General features: G+C 43.1%; 1 protein-coding gene across 7 annotated transcripts in view; it reads right to left on the reverse strand.

Annotated features, from left to right (window-relative positions):
* LOC133389134 (prominin-1-A-like) overlaps positions 1-15,722 on the reverse strand; it is a 59,904-nt gene that overhangs the window by 33,887 nt on the left and 10,295 nt on the right. For all 7 annotated transcript variants that reach the window (XM_061636241.1, XM_061636238.1, XM_061636242.1 and 4 more), the window contains exons 3-4: positions 3,196-3,257; positions 1,040-1,245 (exon numbers count right to left, since the gene is read on the reverse strand). In XM_061636241.1, the coding sequence (XP_061492225.1) occupies positions 1,040-1,245; positions 3,196-3,257 (268 nt within the window). The remainder of the gene's footprint in view (positions 1-1,039; positions 1,246-3,195; positions 3,258-15,722) is intronic.

The raw sequence follows: 15,722 nt of genomic DNA on the forward strand, positions 1-15,722 counted from the left end.
TCTCAAGGTTTTCTGAGATAAAACTAGTGACCAACTGCTGAGAAGTGAACCATGTGTCTAATTTCTAGGAAGAGTGATGCTGGAGATCAAGTCTGTCTGCAAACACTACCCTCTCACCTGGAAGCCTTTTCCCTGGTCCCCAATGCATGGGGGCACTCTGCAGTTGTTTAGTGAGGATATAAAAGGCATCCTGCACTTGCTTAGGGACACATTTATGTTTCAGGGCTTTGCTTGTCATCGAAAAAAAGTACCAGAGCTGAGCACTGGCATAAATTAAGCCCTACTTTGATCATTCTATACTACTAAACATCTCCAGTGGCCAATCTCTCAGCTGTCTAATGGCTCAGAAACTCACTCTCTCCTGCCTGAGCTCCTGTCTCAGCTTTTTGACAGACACAATGGAATCTGCTTACACACTGTTGGGGGCCTCCCTGTGGGGACCATCCCATTCTTCCCCAGCTCCAGGAAGGCATTCCCTTGAACAAGAGAATCATAAGAGACTGTGTCCAGATTTAAAAGAGATACCAAGGAGAGAAGTATTAGCCCAGCATCTCATTTAAATAAGACCCACAGCCACTATGCCTATGCTTACAACATCAGAATGCTGGGGCAGTGCCCACCTGGCCTACTAATAGTACTCAAGCAGACAAGGCAACTTCTTGCTTTAAATCAAGCCTGAATCACAGTAGCAAATGCTCCATTTCCCTGACCTTCCTCCAGCTGAGTTGCTGCTGCATGACAGGCCAGAGAAGGAGAGGGGTGAGGAGGTGGCAAGGTCAGTGTGGTGCACATGCACCGACAGGAGCACCACACTGACAAAATGTTTGTGTTGTGTCGACCTCATCCCTCCTGCTCTCCGTCTTGGTATGCCACAACAACTCAGCTAGTGAGAGGTCAGCTGAGCAGCATATCTCCACCACAACATCTGCTACTGCTGAACAGGCTACAAAGAAAATTTGGAATCGACTCTCTGCTAAACCGGCTAGTCATAACCCACCCACCACTCTTTCGCTGGTGCTCAGCATAGTATAAGACTCACAGAAGAATGGTAGTGACAGCTAGCAGAGTTACAAAAAATGTCCGCCTCTTGCAGTCGGTGTTTTTCCCCTGCTTCTGGTACATTAAGCCCCCACAGCGCCCACAACAACGGCAGCAGCAGAAGCACAAACCCACCAGGGGCACAAGGATGATGAAAAGAAGACCAATGACAATGCAAGCCAGGAAGCCTGCTTCGTATAAGAGCACCTAGAAAAGGGGAGGGGGGGAGAAAGGCCAGACATAGTAGGCAATTAGCATAGCAATTCACAGATGCTGACAACACCTGCCTGCCCCAAAATGAATGGGCCTCAGCAGAAGGAACCCGAACCCTCCAAGATTGCATTGGTTCTTCTTCAAAAACAATCTGGATTTACTATAATGTTGTCCTGGATCAGGTTTGCTATTTTGGAGTCCACTTTGGTCATCTAGAGCAGCCTTTTCCAACCAGTGTGCCTCCAGATGTTGTTGGACCACAACTCCCATCTTCCTGACCATTGGCAATGCTGGCTGAGGCTGATGGGAGTTGTGGTCTGTGATGTTCCTGTATTAGTGTAAATAGGGTAAGTGCTGGTTGTATAGGAGATACATGGTAAGTAGAATGAAAGAGGAATGGGGAGTGAATGGGCAGTAGAATGCTGGATGATTGGCTGAATGTTTAAAATGGCTGACAGTATAAAAGGAAGTATGACAGGTAAATCTGGGGGGATGTGAGGTGGACGTGGGTGGACTGGAGTGGGTTGTTTTGGTGGGTTTGAGAGAGTTGTTTGTCAGGAGAGCGTGGAGAAGGAGGGGGGTGGAGTTCGGATTAGTATTAGATAAAACCATATGCTTATGTGCCTTATGAAGAAATCTTGTTAATCTTGTTCTCTGATTTATTTAATAAATACTTAATTTGGTTTACCAAAGGCCTGATCCTTGGCTGGGGTTTCACAGACCAGAAGGGAGGGTGAGGTAAATAACCAAGGCTGAAGAGTGGCAAATGGTGGCAGCGGGTGAAGGGAAGAATATAACACCACAAGTATTTAGAGCAAACCAGAATTATAAGCAGTCTGAGTAAATCAAAGGGATTGGGACAGCTTAAGCACGCAGTCACAGAGGTAACCTAATTGAGGGAGACTCAGGCAGAGTCTCTAGGAATACTGGTTATAGGACGTGACTGGTGGTGCTGCCTAGCAGGGGGATCTGTTGAGATCTATGCTAGAGCGGAGAGGGAAACCATAAAAAAGGACAGTACGGACTGGTGGAGTCCCTGGTGGTGCCTAGAGACAGGCAGTAACCACGAGCAGGTAGGAACCTGACAGGGAGAGCCAGGAAAGGGCGTCACATGGTCCAACAACATCTGGAGGCACACTGGTTGGGAAAGGCTGATCTAGAGATATTGAATCCCTTAGCACATGCCAGGGCTTATAGGATTCTGCATTTGCTGCTGCATTCCTGGCAAGGATCAGGCTGCTCCTGGCAGCCATCAGGGTATGTGTATGCTTGCATAGGGGCTTCAAAATCTCCCACCCATATACGGTACTACCACAGCTGCACTTCATCACAGGACCTGTAATTCCTATAAAAAAATAGTCTCGGATGCTTAGATCTCAGAGTCTGCTACAGGCTGCATAGTATGGACTGGATCCTCCCTCCTCAGCCTTCCAGGATAACCTGCCCTCCAGGATAATGTAATCTGCACAGACTAGCACTTAAAGTTCTCTGGGAAGGCACAGCACAGTCTATGCAAGTTTGATCTACTCTGATCTCCAAAACTGCCTCTAAATTCAAGGGTTTTCTGGACTTCTGATTAGCACTCTCCTTTAAAAGACAGCTGATCTTAACTGTGCTGTCCTGTAAACAGAAGCCATCATGCATCTGTGTTCTATAAGGATCAGTACCCTTACTGAGATTATTAAGCTTGCAATGAGCAACTGAAAATGTACTTTTATTTGTACTGTATATGTTTATAGAAGCACTTACTGCCTTTTGCTTCTGGGGGAGATATCAACCTTTTCTCAGATGCCCTACACACACTGACACTTGCTGGGGGCTACCTCACTAACATTTCCTCTTTCAGAAGCCCTTTTCCCTGTAACCTTGTCCAAGTTCATTGATTCTCTTAATGCCAATCCACTAGCCTCCGAGTTTCATGACCCACCCTACTGAAAAATTCACCTCTTTGTACACCTCTGGATTTGTGATCTTAGCCTTGTACTGGATCAGGCGGGTCAGAAGATCTGGGGAAAAGCACAGGGTGGTTACTAGTGGTGAAGAGGGAAAGAGAGAAGACACCATCACCTAAATGTTTGGATATTTGTACACAACACAAATATCTCGTTGGAAATTCGTATCCTTAGCCTAAATAACCAGGATGAGTTCTTTATTAATTTCTCCAGTGGTCCTTCTCCAAAGCTCTCCTGCTATAACCCATATGAATGGCTACAGACATCTCATACATGAAATCTTGAAATATCTCTTTCTTTGCCAGAGCTATAGGGCTCAGGGTTTGATCCTAACATCAAAGAACACCATGCTATCAGAAAGTAAACATTTTCCCTTTGCTGCCCAAGTCAAGCAATACCCCATTTTGCCACTATAGGGTGCCATTCTGCATGCTTAGCAGACATGGCCTCTGGGTGTCAACAGATCTAAATGAAGGAATGCTGTGCCCCAGGGACTGCAGAAAATGGAACAGCTTTAGGTATGTGGGATCTGCTTTTTTTCACTTTATCCTGAGATCTATCAACCAGAGCCTAGTGCAAAAGACATACACTTATAATTTTAAAAAAGTGAGCCTAGGAATTTGTTTTGGGTACCAGAACTGAACAGAGCTCACAGCCCTTCCACACAAAAAAATCTATATCTGCCTACCTGAAGCTTGTTTAATTTCAGCAATATAATTTGGGGACAGTGCTCATTTTGTTACTGCAAAACAACTAGCAGTCACAAACCCTTGCTGATCTGCTGCAAATCACTCCAGCATCTAACAGGTACAACACTGGTCAGTGCATGACATCCCCTCATGTGAACTGGACATACCTATAAGAACCTCAGGGAGGTTATGCACACATGAAGTCTAGGCAAAAAGATGAAATGCTGGAGCAGGAGGCCTTCTTGCTTTTTACAGGATAATGGTTTAGTTTGATCTAGGCTTTAGTCACAGAACTACTATCAGTGCCAGGCCTCAACAAGTGCATTGGAGCATGTCCAGAATTCTTATCTTTCACTACTGAGCAGCAGGAACCAACCACAAATATGAGGGACTGAGATAATGAGTTTATCCAGGTTTGAAAGTAAAACTGACAGGCTTAGTCTAGAGCTTTAGCACTTTTTGATTTTCAAATTATGTATGGCTAGGAAGTCAATGTTGCTGCCACCACCATCTTCCATCAAGACGTCTTTCATCTTCCAATGTAGTGCTTGAGCACCAGTAATCATGGAAAGATTTGGGAGGATGATACGAAGTGGCTCTGCACATTACAAGCCACAGCTACCATCATAGTTATTTGCGTGGTTCCCGGTATGGTTTGTTCTATTTGCATGCATATCTCCCCTGTTTTCTCAGAGCACATCTTATCTGCTTTCCCTTCCTCTCAATGCATACTCTGCCTTTATGTGCCTCCCAATTAGTTTTACTAACACTGCTTTGGGAAACAATTTTGGTTGAAAGGTGGAGTATAGGAATTATGCTGTGGCTTACAACAAGCTGGTGAACAGCCACTTATTTACTCTACTGTGGCAAGTACAGTAGACTGCATCCAGGAAAGCAAGTAGGATTTTCTGTAGACTGTATAAGAATTGCTATTTTTTTAAAAAATGATGCTCCTGGTGTATCATAAATGATCTGCATTGATATGCATCAGCTGATTGGACTAGTAATATTTTACATAGGCTAGTAACTTCTGTGGATGTATTTGCAAGGCTATTAGCTCCTGGAAAGAACTAAGGTATCCTTTGCTTGAATGCAGCTCTCATTGTGTAGTGGGATCATTATATATCCCACCTTTCCTCCAAGGAGCACATGGTGGTGTACATGGTTCTCCCCTTCCCCATTTTACCCTCACAACAAACCTGTGAGGTAGGTTAGGCTAAGAAACTGGTTGGCTCAAGGTCACCTAGTGTGCTTCATGTCTGAGTAGGGATTTGAACCTTGGTCTTCCAGGTCCTCATCATTCCAACCACTACACCACACTGGTTCACACCTTACTCACTTCTGTGCCTGTAGCTGAGGGTAAGAAAATGAAAAGTTGTTTTTGCAGGAAAATGGACTTTGCAGCAAGGAAATGTTATGAAAGTGCCTCAAAAGACGTAGGGATCCAATAAATGGGAAGGTGGATGATCTTTCACACCTCATCTATCCCACTAAGCAAACCCAAGACACCAGGCACAGCCTAGAGGAGAAAAGGAGGAAATATGCCATTTGCTGGAAACCAGAAGAGGAGTGCTCTTATCTTTCGGTCCTGCTTGCAGGCTTCTCTTTGGGCATCTGGTTAACCACTGTGAGAACAGGATGCTGGACTAGATGGGGAAGGTAAGAACCATGTGCACCACCATGTGCTCCTTGGAGGAAAGGTGGGATATATAATGATCCCACTACAGAATGAGAGCTGCATTCAAGCAAAGGATTCCTTAGTTCTTTCCAGGAGCTAATAGCCTTGCAAATACATCCACAGAAGTTACTAGCCTATGTAAGAACTATCCAGCAGGCTCTTCTTATGTTCTTAAGAAGCAGGGAGAAGATTCTCATAAGTTTGTCTCTGCTTGTTACATCCCCTCTACTGGCAGCAGAATCTAGCAATCCATATGGTTATGATTCCACTACCAATAAAACGGAGCGAGAAGTGCCAGATGTCCAAGCTGGATTTAGAAAGGGAAGAGGTACCAGAGATCATATTGCAAACATACGTTAGATAATGGAACGGACCAAGGAATTTCAGAAGGAAATCGCCCTGTGCTTGATACATTACAGCAAAGCCTTTGACTGTGTAGATCAGGAAAAACTATGGAATGCTTTAAAAGAAATGGGGGTGCCACAGCATCTGATTGTCCTGATATGCAACCTATACTCTGCGCAAGAGGCTACTGTAAGAACAGAATATGGAGAAACCCATTGGTTCCCAATTGGAAAGGCTATGAGACAGGGGTGTATTTTATCACTCTATTTTTTTAATCTATATGCAGAACATATTATATGGAAAGCAGGATTGGACCAAGATGAAGGAGGTGTGAAAATTGGAGGGAGAAATATCAATAATATAAGATATGCAGATGATACCATAATACTAGCAGAAACTAGTAATGATTTGAAACGAATGCTGATGAAAGTTAAAGAGGAAAGCACAAAAACAGGACTACAGAGGAAAGGTTGCAGCATTTGGGGCTTTTTAGTTTAGAGAAAAGGCGGGTCAGAGGAGACATGATAGAAGTGTATAAAATTATGCATGGCATTGAGAAGTGGATAGAGAAAAGTTCTTCTCCCTCTCTCATAATACTAGAACTCGTGGACATTCAAAGAAGCTGAATGTTGGAAGATTCAGGACAGACAAAAGGAAGTACTTCTTTACTCAGCGCATAGTTAAACTATGGAATTTTCTCCCACAAGATGCAGTAATGGCCACCAGCTTGGATGGCTTTAAAAGAAGATTAGACAAATTCATGGAGGACAGGGCTATCAATGGCTACTAGCCATGATGGCTGTGCTCTGCCACCCTAGTCAGAGGCAGCATGCTTCTGAAAACCAGTTGCCGGAAGCCTCAGGAGGGGAGAGTGTTCTTGCACTCGGGTCCTGCTTGCGGGCTTTCCCCAGGCACCTGGTTGGCCACTGTGAGAACAGGATGCTGGACTAGATGGGCCACTGGCCTGATCCAGCAGGCTCTTCTTATGTTCTTATGTTCTTGTTCTTATGTCAAGAAGACAACTTGTCAAGGATTATCAATACCTTGGCACAGTCATTAACCAAAATGGAGACAATGGTCAAGAAATCAGAAGGATAGGACTGGGGAGGGCAGCTATGAGAGAACTAGAAAAGGTCCTCAAATGCAAAGATGTATCACTGAACACTAAAGTTGGGATCATTCAGACCATGGTATTTCCTGATCTCTATGTATCTTTATGTCTTCTACATTAAATTTTACCTTTGTAGTCCCTTTAGTACCACTCCCTATATATATGTATATTTATGTGTGTGTGTATATATATATAGTATTTTATGTATTTTAATTGTATTTTATGTATTTTAATTTATTTTAATGTTTTTGTGATTTTACTGTTTACAATTTTACTATGTACGTGTTTGATTTTATTTTTGTAAGCCGCCCTGAGTGCCCTATTATAGGGTAGAAGGGCTGGATAGAAATATTTTTAAAAATAAAAAAGTATGGATGTGAAAGTTGGACAATGAAAAAAGCGGATAAATGAAAAATCAGCTCATTTGAAATGTGGTGTTGGAGGAGAGCTTTGTGCATACCATGGACTGCGAAAAAGACAAATAATTGGGTGTTAGAACAAATTAAACCAGAACTATCACTAGATGAAACTGAGGTTATCATACTTTGGACACATCATGAGAAGACATGATTCACTAGAAAGACAATAATGCTGGGAAAAACAGAAGGGAGTAGAAAAAGAGGAAGGCCAAACAAAAGATGGATTGATTCCATAAAGAAAGCCACAGACCTGAGCTTACAAGATCTGAACAGGATGGTTTATAACAGATGCTATTGGAGGTCGCTGATTCATAGGGTCGCCATAAGTCATAATTGACTTGAAGGTATATAACAACAACAAACCAATATGAAATGCAGCTATCATGTCCTGAATCTAATCCTCAGATTCTCAGTGTTGTTTTCTAGAAAAGCATGCTCCCAGTCTACATTGTAGGAAAGCAAAACCTGAAAAATGTGTGGGCAGTTTCAGATTATGTCAAGTGGCTAGCTCAGGCTGGAAGATTTGCAGATCAGACACTGGTTCCCTGCTTTCTGCACTACCAGAGCTGCTTAATGGAAGGGACTGCAGACAAGATAATACACCCACACAACAACCTGGAGGATCAGGTGACGTCAGAGGCCCAGTCATGGGCCAACATGATGTAAAGTTCTCAGTTCTGCTGAACTCCATCAGTCTGGGTGATTGGAGGGAAGGGAAAATGGTTATTCTTCTGCACTGACAGAATACAGATGAACCTTCCTCTTTCTGTACTGTATGGCATGTGAATGATTAAAAGAAGATTGACTGCAACAATTGCTCCTCCTATGATTCAATGGATGGGAGTTGTGTTGTGTCTGTGTTTCAGTCACCTACCAGTTCAGTTCTGTGTAAACTGGCATCAGCCCTATATATCTTTTGTTTAATAAAGCAACCATTCTGCTGTTTTCTTGGAGTCTGCTGGAGATAACAGGAAGGTATGCAACCATGTAAGTAGATGCATGAGGTACCCACTTAAGAATATTACACTTTCCCTGCCCACCTGCAAGGAGTTCCATACCTCAGGCCCAAGTGCCTACCAATTAAAAACCGAGCACATTCTGCAGAGCATCCAGTATTTGAGTGCAGAAGAAGAGGCTGTATGTCCCCCTCACATCACACCAGGTATAGGGCTGAAGGCCAAACTAGACATTACATAGCAGAAGAACATTCTCCTGACTCTGATTTTTAAAGGAAAAGCAGTAAAGGAAGGTTGCCAGTTTGAGCAAAGGGACCACAAGGGTCACAACCCTTTCCCTTCCTGCCAATTGTCTGCTGATAACCTCCTACCCTCCAGGTGCTTTGGTTCCTCTGCAGGGAAAAGAGGGAAGGACCCATATCTCTGAAAGGCATTTTGGCTACAACTTGTTACAGCAGGGATGGGGGATCTGTGGCCCTCCAGACATTGTTGGACTCCCATCTGCCCTGGCAGCCTGCATAAATAATGATCAGGGATGACGGAAGGTGTGGTCCAGCAAGAGCTGGAGGGTCACAAGATCTCCAATCGTGTGTTACAGAAAAGTGGGAAATATATAAGAAGGTGTGAACAGAGGTGAGAAAGATGCGATTCTGAGCAGGCAAATGGCAGGAAGGCGGAAGGTTGTGTTGCCCCTTCTCCCACTCTTCATCCACTCGAACTGGCAGCCTCTTACAGCTGCTTTTCATTAAAAAAAATCAAGAGGCTGATCATGAATCTGATGTGCAATGTCTAACTTGACCCTGAGTCATTGATTTATTTGTGCGAGGCTACCTGTACTGACTTTATTATGTAAGGAAGGGAATTGGATAATCATCATTTAACAGGGTAGAATTACCATAAGTGCCAATAAGCTTTAAAAGCCACTAAAAAGCAAATTGTACTGACAGTAAATTGAAACACTGAGATGTAATCCACAGAATCACATTTAATAAACACAAATATGAAATATTGATGGTAGGGAGAAACTGGCTGGGCTTTAGCATTGTTGAACAAATGTATGTGTTATACCAGGATATGATCTTAATATTACTCAGCAGAGTGACATTACAGAACAGGGAAAATTCCTGCATTAACAAAAGATGTGGGATATTAACTGTTTACCACAACTGAAATATGGTGACTAGTTCTGGTGACTTCATTATAAGGTTTCAAGCAAATTGGAGAGGCTTTTAAGAAGAGCAAGAAAGACGTTAAAGAGCATTGGAAAGCACAGCAACACAGAAAGGCAAGCAATAGTCAATTCCATGCTAAATCTTTGTCTAAAATTAATATAATAAATTGCAAAGGCTCAGGCCTGGCTGAAGACACACCCTCTGATGGGAAACTGTAATCTCTGATACAGGAAGGGTACAGAGACATGAGAGGGGTGGAGAAAGTCCCTGCTACATGAATAGTACAGATGTAAATCTCACAGAGCGGGTCAGGAAGCTTTTCCCCCTCACTGGGGTAGCATGGCCTTGAAAATCTGGGCTAATAACCAGTTCCCAGAGCAGACAAGGAGAGTTTAATCTAAGCCAAGGTCTGCATGCATAATGCACACACACACACACACACACACAGAGCAAGAGAGAGAGCGCCCAGGGCTCAGATCTGTAATATGTAAAACAATAATAAAGCAGAGGGTGTCCCCAAGAAGGCACAAAGCATATGTCAGTTCTGCCACTGAGAAAATTCAGCCTGCAGCCCTTCTTTTGCGATTGTGGGGCGCATGGTTTTCAGTATGGCTCCCTGTCGGTCTTGAACCCCACTATGTTCAGAAAGTAAGCAGCCAAGTTTGAAAATATGACCATGGTTACATCATCAGAACATCAATGAATGGCATGATTCTTAGCAGTAATGGAACAAAGACAGCAGTTTGTAGCCTTCATGCTAGAGAAGCTGAGAAATGCAACCACAAAAATAAAGAAGCCACATTATAAAAGATCATGAAAAGTCAAAATATTTATATCCTGACTCATGATATTTGAGCCTCCCCACCCCACACACAGAGCTTAATAATGTGGCTCTAAATCAAGCTTTATAATTTATTTATTTATTTATTTAGATCCCGCCCTTCCTCCCAGCAGGAGCCCAGGGCGGCAAACAGAAACACTAAAAACACTTTAAAACATCATAAAAACAGACCTTAAAATACATTAAAACAAAACAATGTTAAAAACATTTTAAAAACAAGCTTTAAAACATCTTTTAAAAAAGGGTTAAAAACATTATTAAAAAAAAAATTAAGCAATTCCAACACAGACGCAGACTGGGATAGGTCTCAACTTAAAAGGCTTGTTGAAAGAGGAAAGTCTTCCAAAGGTGCCGAAAAGATAGCAAGGATGGTGCCTGCCTAATATGCAAGGGGAGGGAATTCCACAGGGTAGGTGCCACCACACTAAAGGTCTGTTTCCTATATTGTGCAGAACGAACCTCCTAATAAGATGGTATCTACAGGAGGCCCTCACCTGCAGAGTGCAGTGATCGACTGGGTATATAAAGGGTAAGACGGTCTTTCAGGTATCCTGGTCCTGAGCTGTAGAGGGCTGAACAGAGAGACAAAGCTGGTTCACACAAACCACTAAGCCAAACCACTAAGCGTAGTGTGAACAATCAAGCAAGTGGATTCGCAAAGAGGAGATCATAGTAAGAAGTGTTATCCTCTAGGACTTTGTGGCACAGTTCACATGTTTGAACCCGGGCTCATCGTTTCTCTCTCCCAGACAAACCACAGGTGGTAAGCCTTGAGAACAAGTCTTGGCCAAGACAAGGCACGGCTAACAGCAGCATGACAACAGCAAGACAGGAGGAAGAGCAAAACAGCTGCAATCTTCTCTCCGGGAACCCACACACTTGCTTATTCGTGCTAAGCCATGGTTTGGTTTCGTGTAGCATGTGAACTGGGCCACAGAGTCCTTAATGACAGCACCTCTTGTCTCTGTCTCCTAGAGCATCCGCCTTCCTTCTTCAATTCCACCTTTCTGTCCGCTTTGCCATTTCTCTCAGCTCTATTCTTTCCCCTCCCCCTCCAAACACATCTCTGCTCTGCATTAGGAACCTGATTGCTTGGAAATTAAAAAAAAGTTAATGATTGACTGAAGCTGGAACAGTTCACTTGCTGCAACCAGAAATATTGGTACCCAAGCATTCTATGAAGAGTGCACCTCCTGCCAAAGTAGAAAAAATTGAGTTCAAGCCAATCTTCCTAAATGCTCTAGCTTCCCTTGGCAACCTGCTAAATCTCATTGCCCTCCCAAGGCTTGGAACAGAATCCCTCAATTCCTAACTCTTTATGCCCCACACCTCTACAGAAGACCTAGAGTACTAACTATTTGTCCTGTGAAGTGAAGTCTATCCTCTCCCTAGTTTCTCCAGACACGGGGCTACATCAAATTTTGACAAAAGGTGTAAAAAAACAAAAACTTTACTGAGGTCATCGGGGCCTGAAATGGAGAGGATAGAAAAATTGCTGAGAATATCTGTATTGAGCTGCATTTTGTAACTGCCAAAGGCCTTGCTGATAAGGTTATCCAGGACCAGCTCCTCAGGTTGCAAACATGTTGCACAGAGAAGTACTGCCTAATCAATCTTTTTAGAATTATGTGAGATTGTCAACACAAACATTAAAATCAATCAGAGTGATCCAGGAGACAGATATTTGGACTTCCAACAAGCTTTTGACAAAGTCCCTCACCAAAGGCTCTTGAGTAAGCTCAGTAATCATGGGATAAGAGGACAGCAGGTCAATTTTTGGAATGGTATCTGGTTAAAGAACAAAAAGCAGAATAAAGGAGGGAAGGGAAGCTGTGAAGGCCACCTCCAAGGACTTAACTTGCTCACAAATTATCTGGATTCAGGGGTGAGTGTGGAGAGATTGCATTTGCCAGGTTTGCAAATGACACCAAAATATTCAAAACATGGTAAAATCCCAACAAGGCTGTGAAGAACTCCAAAAGGATCTCTTGAAACTGTAAACATAACTGATGAAATAATGTTTTTAGATGTACTTTAGAATATTTTTAACTTGAGTTTTAGAATGTTTTTAATTGTAATTGTGCTCTGGAATGTTTTTAACTGTTTTTAATAATTTTTTCTTCTTTTTGTTAAATGGTTTTGTTTATGTTTTCCACCCTGGGTTCCTTCAGGAGGAAGGGCGGGATATAAATTCAATTCTTCATCTTCATCATCAGAAAGCAAAATGACAGATATTCAGTGTTTATTAAGTGTAATGTATGTGATGCACATTTTGGACAATCAAATCCAACATTTCATACATAAACTGATAGGTTCCTGAACTGATTATAAATACCCACTTTTAGGCACTGTGGAAGATAACCAATAAACCCAGTATACAGCACTAGTGAAGGTGACAAATATCATGTTAGAAGGTTTTAGGAACAGGGCTGAAAATAAAATGGTAAGTATAAATGAAATTCAACAGGGATAAATGCAAAGTTCTACACTTAGGAAAAAGAAACGAAATGCACAGTTATAAGATGGGGGATACTCAGCTCAGCAATACGACATGTGAGAAGGATCTTGGAATTGTCGTTGATCACAAGCTGAATATGAGCCAACAGTGTGATGTGGCTGCAAAAAAGGCAAATGCTATATTAGGCTGCATTAACAGAAGTATAGTTTCCAAATCATGTGAAGTACTAGTTCCCCTCTATTCAGCACTGGTTCTGGTCTCCACCAAGAAGGATGCAGACAAACTGGAATAGGTTTAGAGGAGGGCAACAAGGATGATCAGGGGACTGGAAACAAAGCCCTATGAGGAGAGACTGAAAGAACTGGGCATGTTTAGTCTGGAGAAGAGAAGATTGAGGGGAGATATGATAGCACTCTTCAAGTACATGAAAGGTTGTCACATAGAGGGCCGGGATCTCTGCTCGATCTTCCCAGAGTGCAGGACACAGAATAATGGGCTCAAGTTGCAGGAAGCCAGATTTTGACTGCACATCAGGAAAAACTTCCTAACTGCTAGAGCCATACAACAATGGAACCAATTACCTAGAGAGGTAGTGGGCTCTCCAACACTGGAGGCATTCAAAAGGCAGCTGGACAGCCATCTGTCGGGAATGCTTTGATTTGGATTCCTGCATTGAGCAGGGGGTTGGACTCGATGGCCTTATAGGCCCCTTCCAACTCTACCATTCTATGATTCTATGTCACCAATTAAATCTATGGCATGGTCAAATTTATAATATAGTTCCGTACATCTCCAAAATGTTGTCATAGAACTGGAAAAGGTTCAAAACAGGACAAGCAAAGCAATGAAGGTGTTCAGTTTGTTCCCTTTGAGGGAAGGATAAAGCATTTAGGGATTTTTAGGTTAGAAAAAGGACTGTGGGGAGGACACAACAGTGGTGAAAGTGAATAGAAAGAAATATCTGTTGCGCCGCGCCAGCAGACCAGATCAACAAATTGTCCAGTAGCTTGTTAACTTGTCTTGGTTTTGCCAGCTGCTGAATGAAATAACAGACTTATTACACCGTGCTCCGTCTCTCTCCAACACCACCACATTCAAATTACCCCCCACACCTTTGTGTGCTTACCCAAGCCTGTTATAGCTGAGCCTCTGATCTGCTGCAGCTGCACACTGACCTTGGGCGTTCCCTTCAATTAAACACTTTAACTCTTGCACTGTCTATTCTGGAACTGGCTGTGTTGCTCACCGAAGCCTGACAATATCTTCTCCCTCAGGTCATCAAATGGTATTGAATAGTAGTAGAATCAAGAGGGACAAAACAAGTACTTGTTCACTGGAACAATGGAATTCAGTTCCACAATATGTAGTGATGCCAATAACTTAGGTCAATGTAGACATGCAAGGCAATCGTGTATGTTAAACATGGATTTGCCCCTTATAAAGAGATGGTGGAGTATAACAGACAGGAGAGAGGAGCATAAAAAAACCCACCTCCCCACTATACTTGCTGCATACTACAGCTTTTATGCAGCTTCCCCTGGCCTGGTATTGATGTCATAGTGACACAAGCAAAAAGAGACCTGCTTAAACATCGAGAACACAGTGAGTAAGGTAGGCAAAGGAAGGTTTCATTCCCATCTCCCACCACTCCATTTTCTATAAAGAGTTTGGTTCTGCCCCATCCCACCCCACCTCACCTTTATACATGAACAGGTCTAATGTGGGTTTAACTAGCTAAAACATTTACTTTAGGAGTCTGTCTATATCTGGTCATGAAGTGAGGTTGCTGGCCATAAACTGAACATGAGTCTGCATGCAACGCTGTTACAAAAAGGATCCAACAACATTTTGAGTTGCATCACATGAAGATAAGAAATCATAATCTCAGAGCCTGCTTCACGATTATATAAGGTAACACAGCCCACCTCAAGGCTAAACTAGGTGATATGGTGGCTGCCACGTTTCTTTAATCATGTCTCTCTCCTCTTCACATATAAAGCAGAGAAAGAGGGACATTTTAAAATGAAAAGGGCCATGTTGGTGAGGTGATCTGAGCTGTGTCCTCACAGTGCCTACATACAGTTATCCATGCTCTAGCACATGAGTGGGGAATCTCAGGCCCAGGGGCTAAATGCAGCCCTCCAGGCCACTCTATCTGGCCCACAGAACTGTCCCTGGCCCACTCCCCTCATTGGCCTTCTTTCGCATCCCGAGTGTTTGTGCTGGAATGTGTTCCTGAACTCTGATAATGTCTCTTGCTTGCCTGGATAGAGGATAAAGGATATGAAAGTTTGTGTAGAAACTGGCCTACTGTACAAAGATAAAATTTATATTTGTTGCTCCACCCAGCTGTGTTTCTGGCTCCACCCATAACTGGCATATGACCCTCAGAAGGTTGCCCCGAGGAGAATGTGGCCCTTGGGCTGAAAATAGTTCCTCCCCATCCCTGCTCTAGGAATTTGCAGGTTAGACTACTGCATTCACTGTATTTAAAGGCTGCCTGTAAACTGCCCTTAGTTCAAAACACAGCCTCTAGAGTACTACATAGTATGTATTGGGGATACATACCACCAGTGGTTTGATCTCTACTGTGTCAGGTCCATTTCCGGACATGATTCATAATTCAAAGTACTGGTGTTTGCCGTTCATGTCCTACATGGCTTAAAACCTGTGAACTTGAGCAAATGTCTTTTCTCATGTTAACCTGCCTTAGGGCCATCCTCCAGGTGCCTCTGCCACCTGAAGCCAGGCTACAGGGGAGAGGGCCTTTTCAGCTTGTGGAACTCTTTCTCTAGGGAGCCTTGCCTGGTGCCTATGTTAACACTGTATTTTAAGCACCAGGCAAAGACT

The sequence above is a fragment of the Rhineura floridana genome, chromosome 7, assembly GCF_030035675.1.
Source record: "Rhineura floridana isolate rRhiFlo1 chromosome 7, rRhiFlo1.hap2, whole genome shotgun sequence".
Classification (NCBI taxonomy): Eukaryota; Metazoa; Chordata; class Lepidosauria; order Squamata; family Rhineuridae; genus Rhineura; species Rhineura floridana.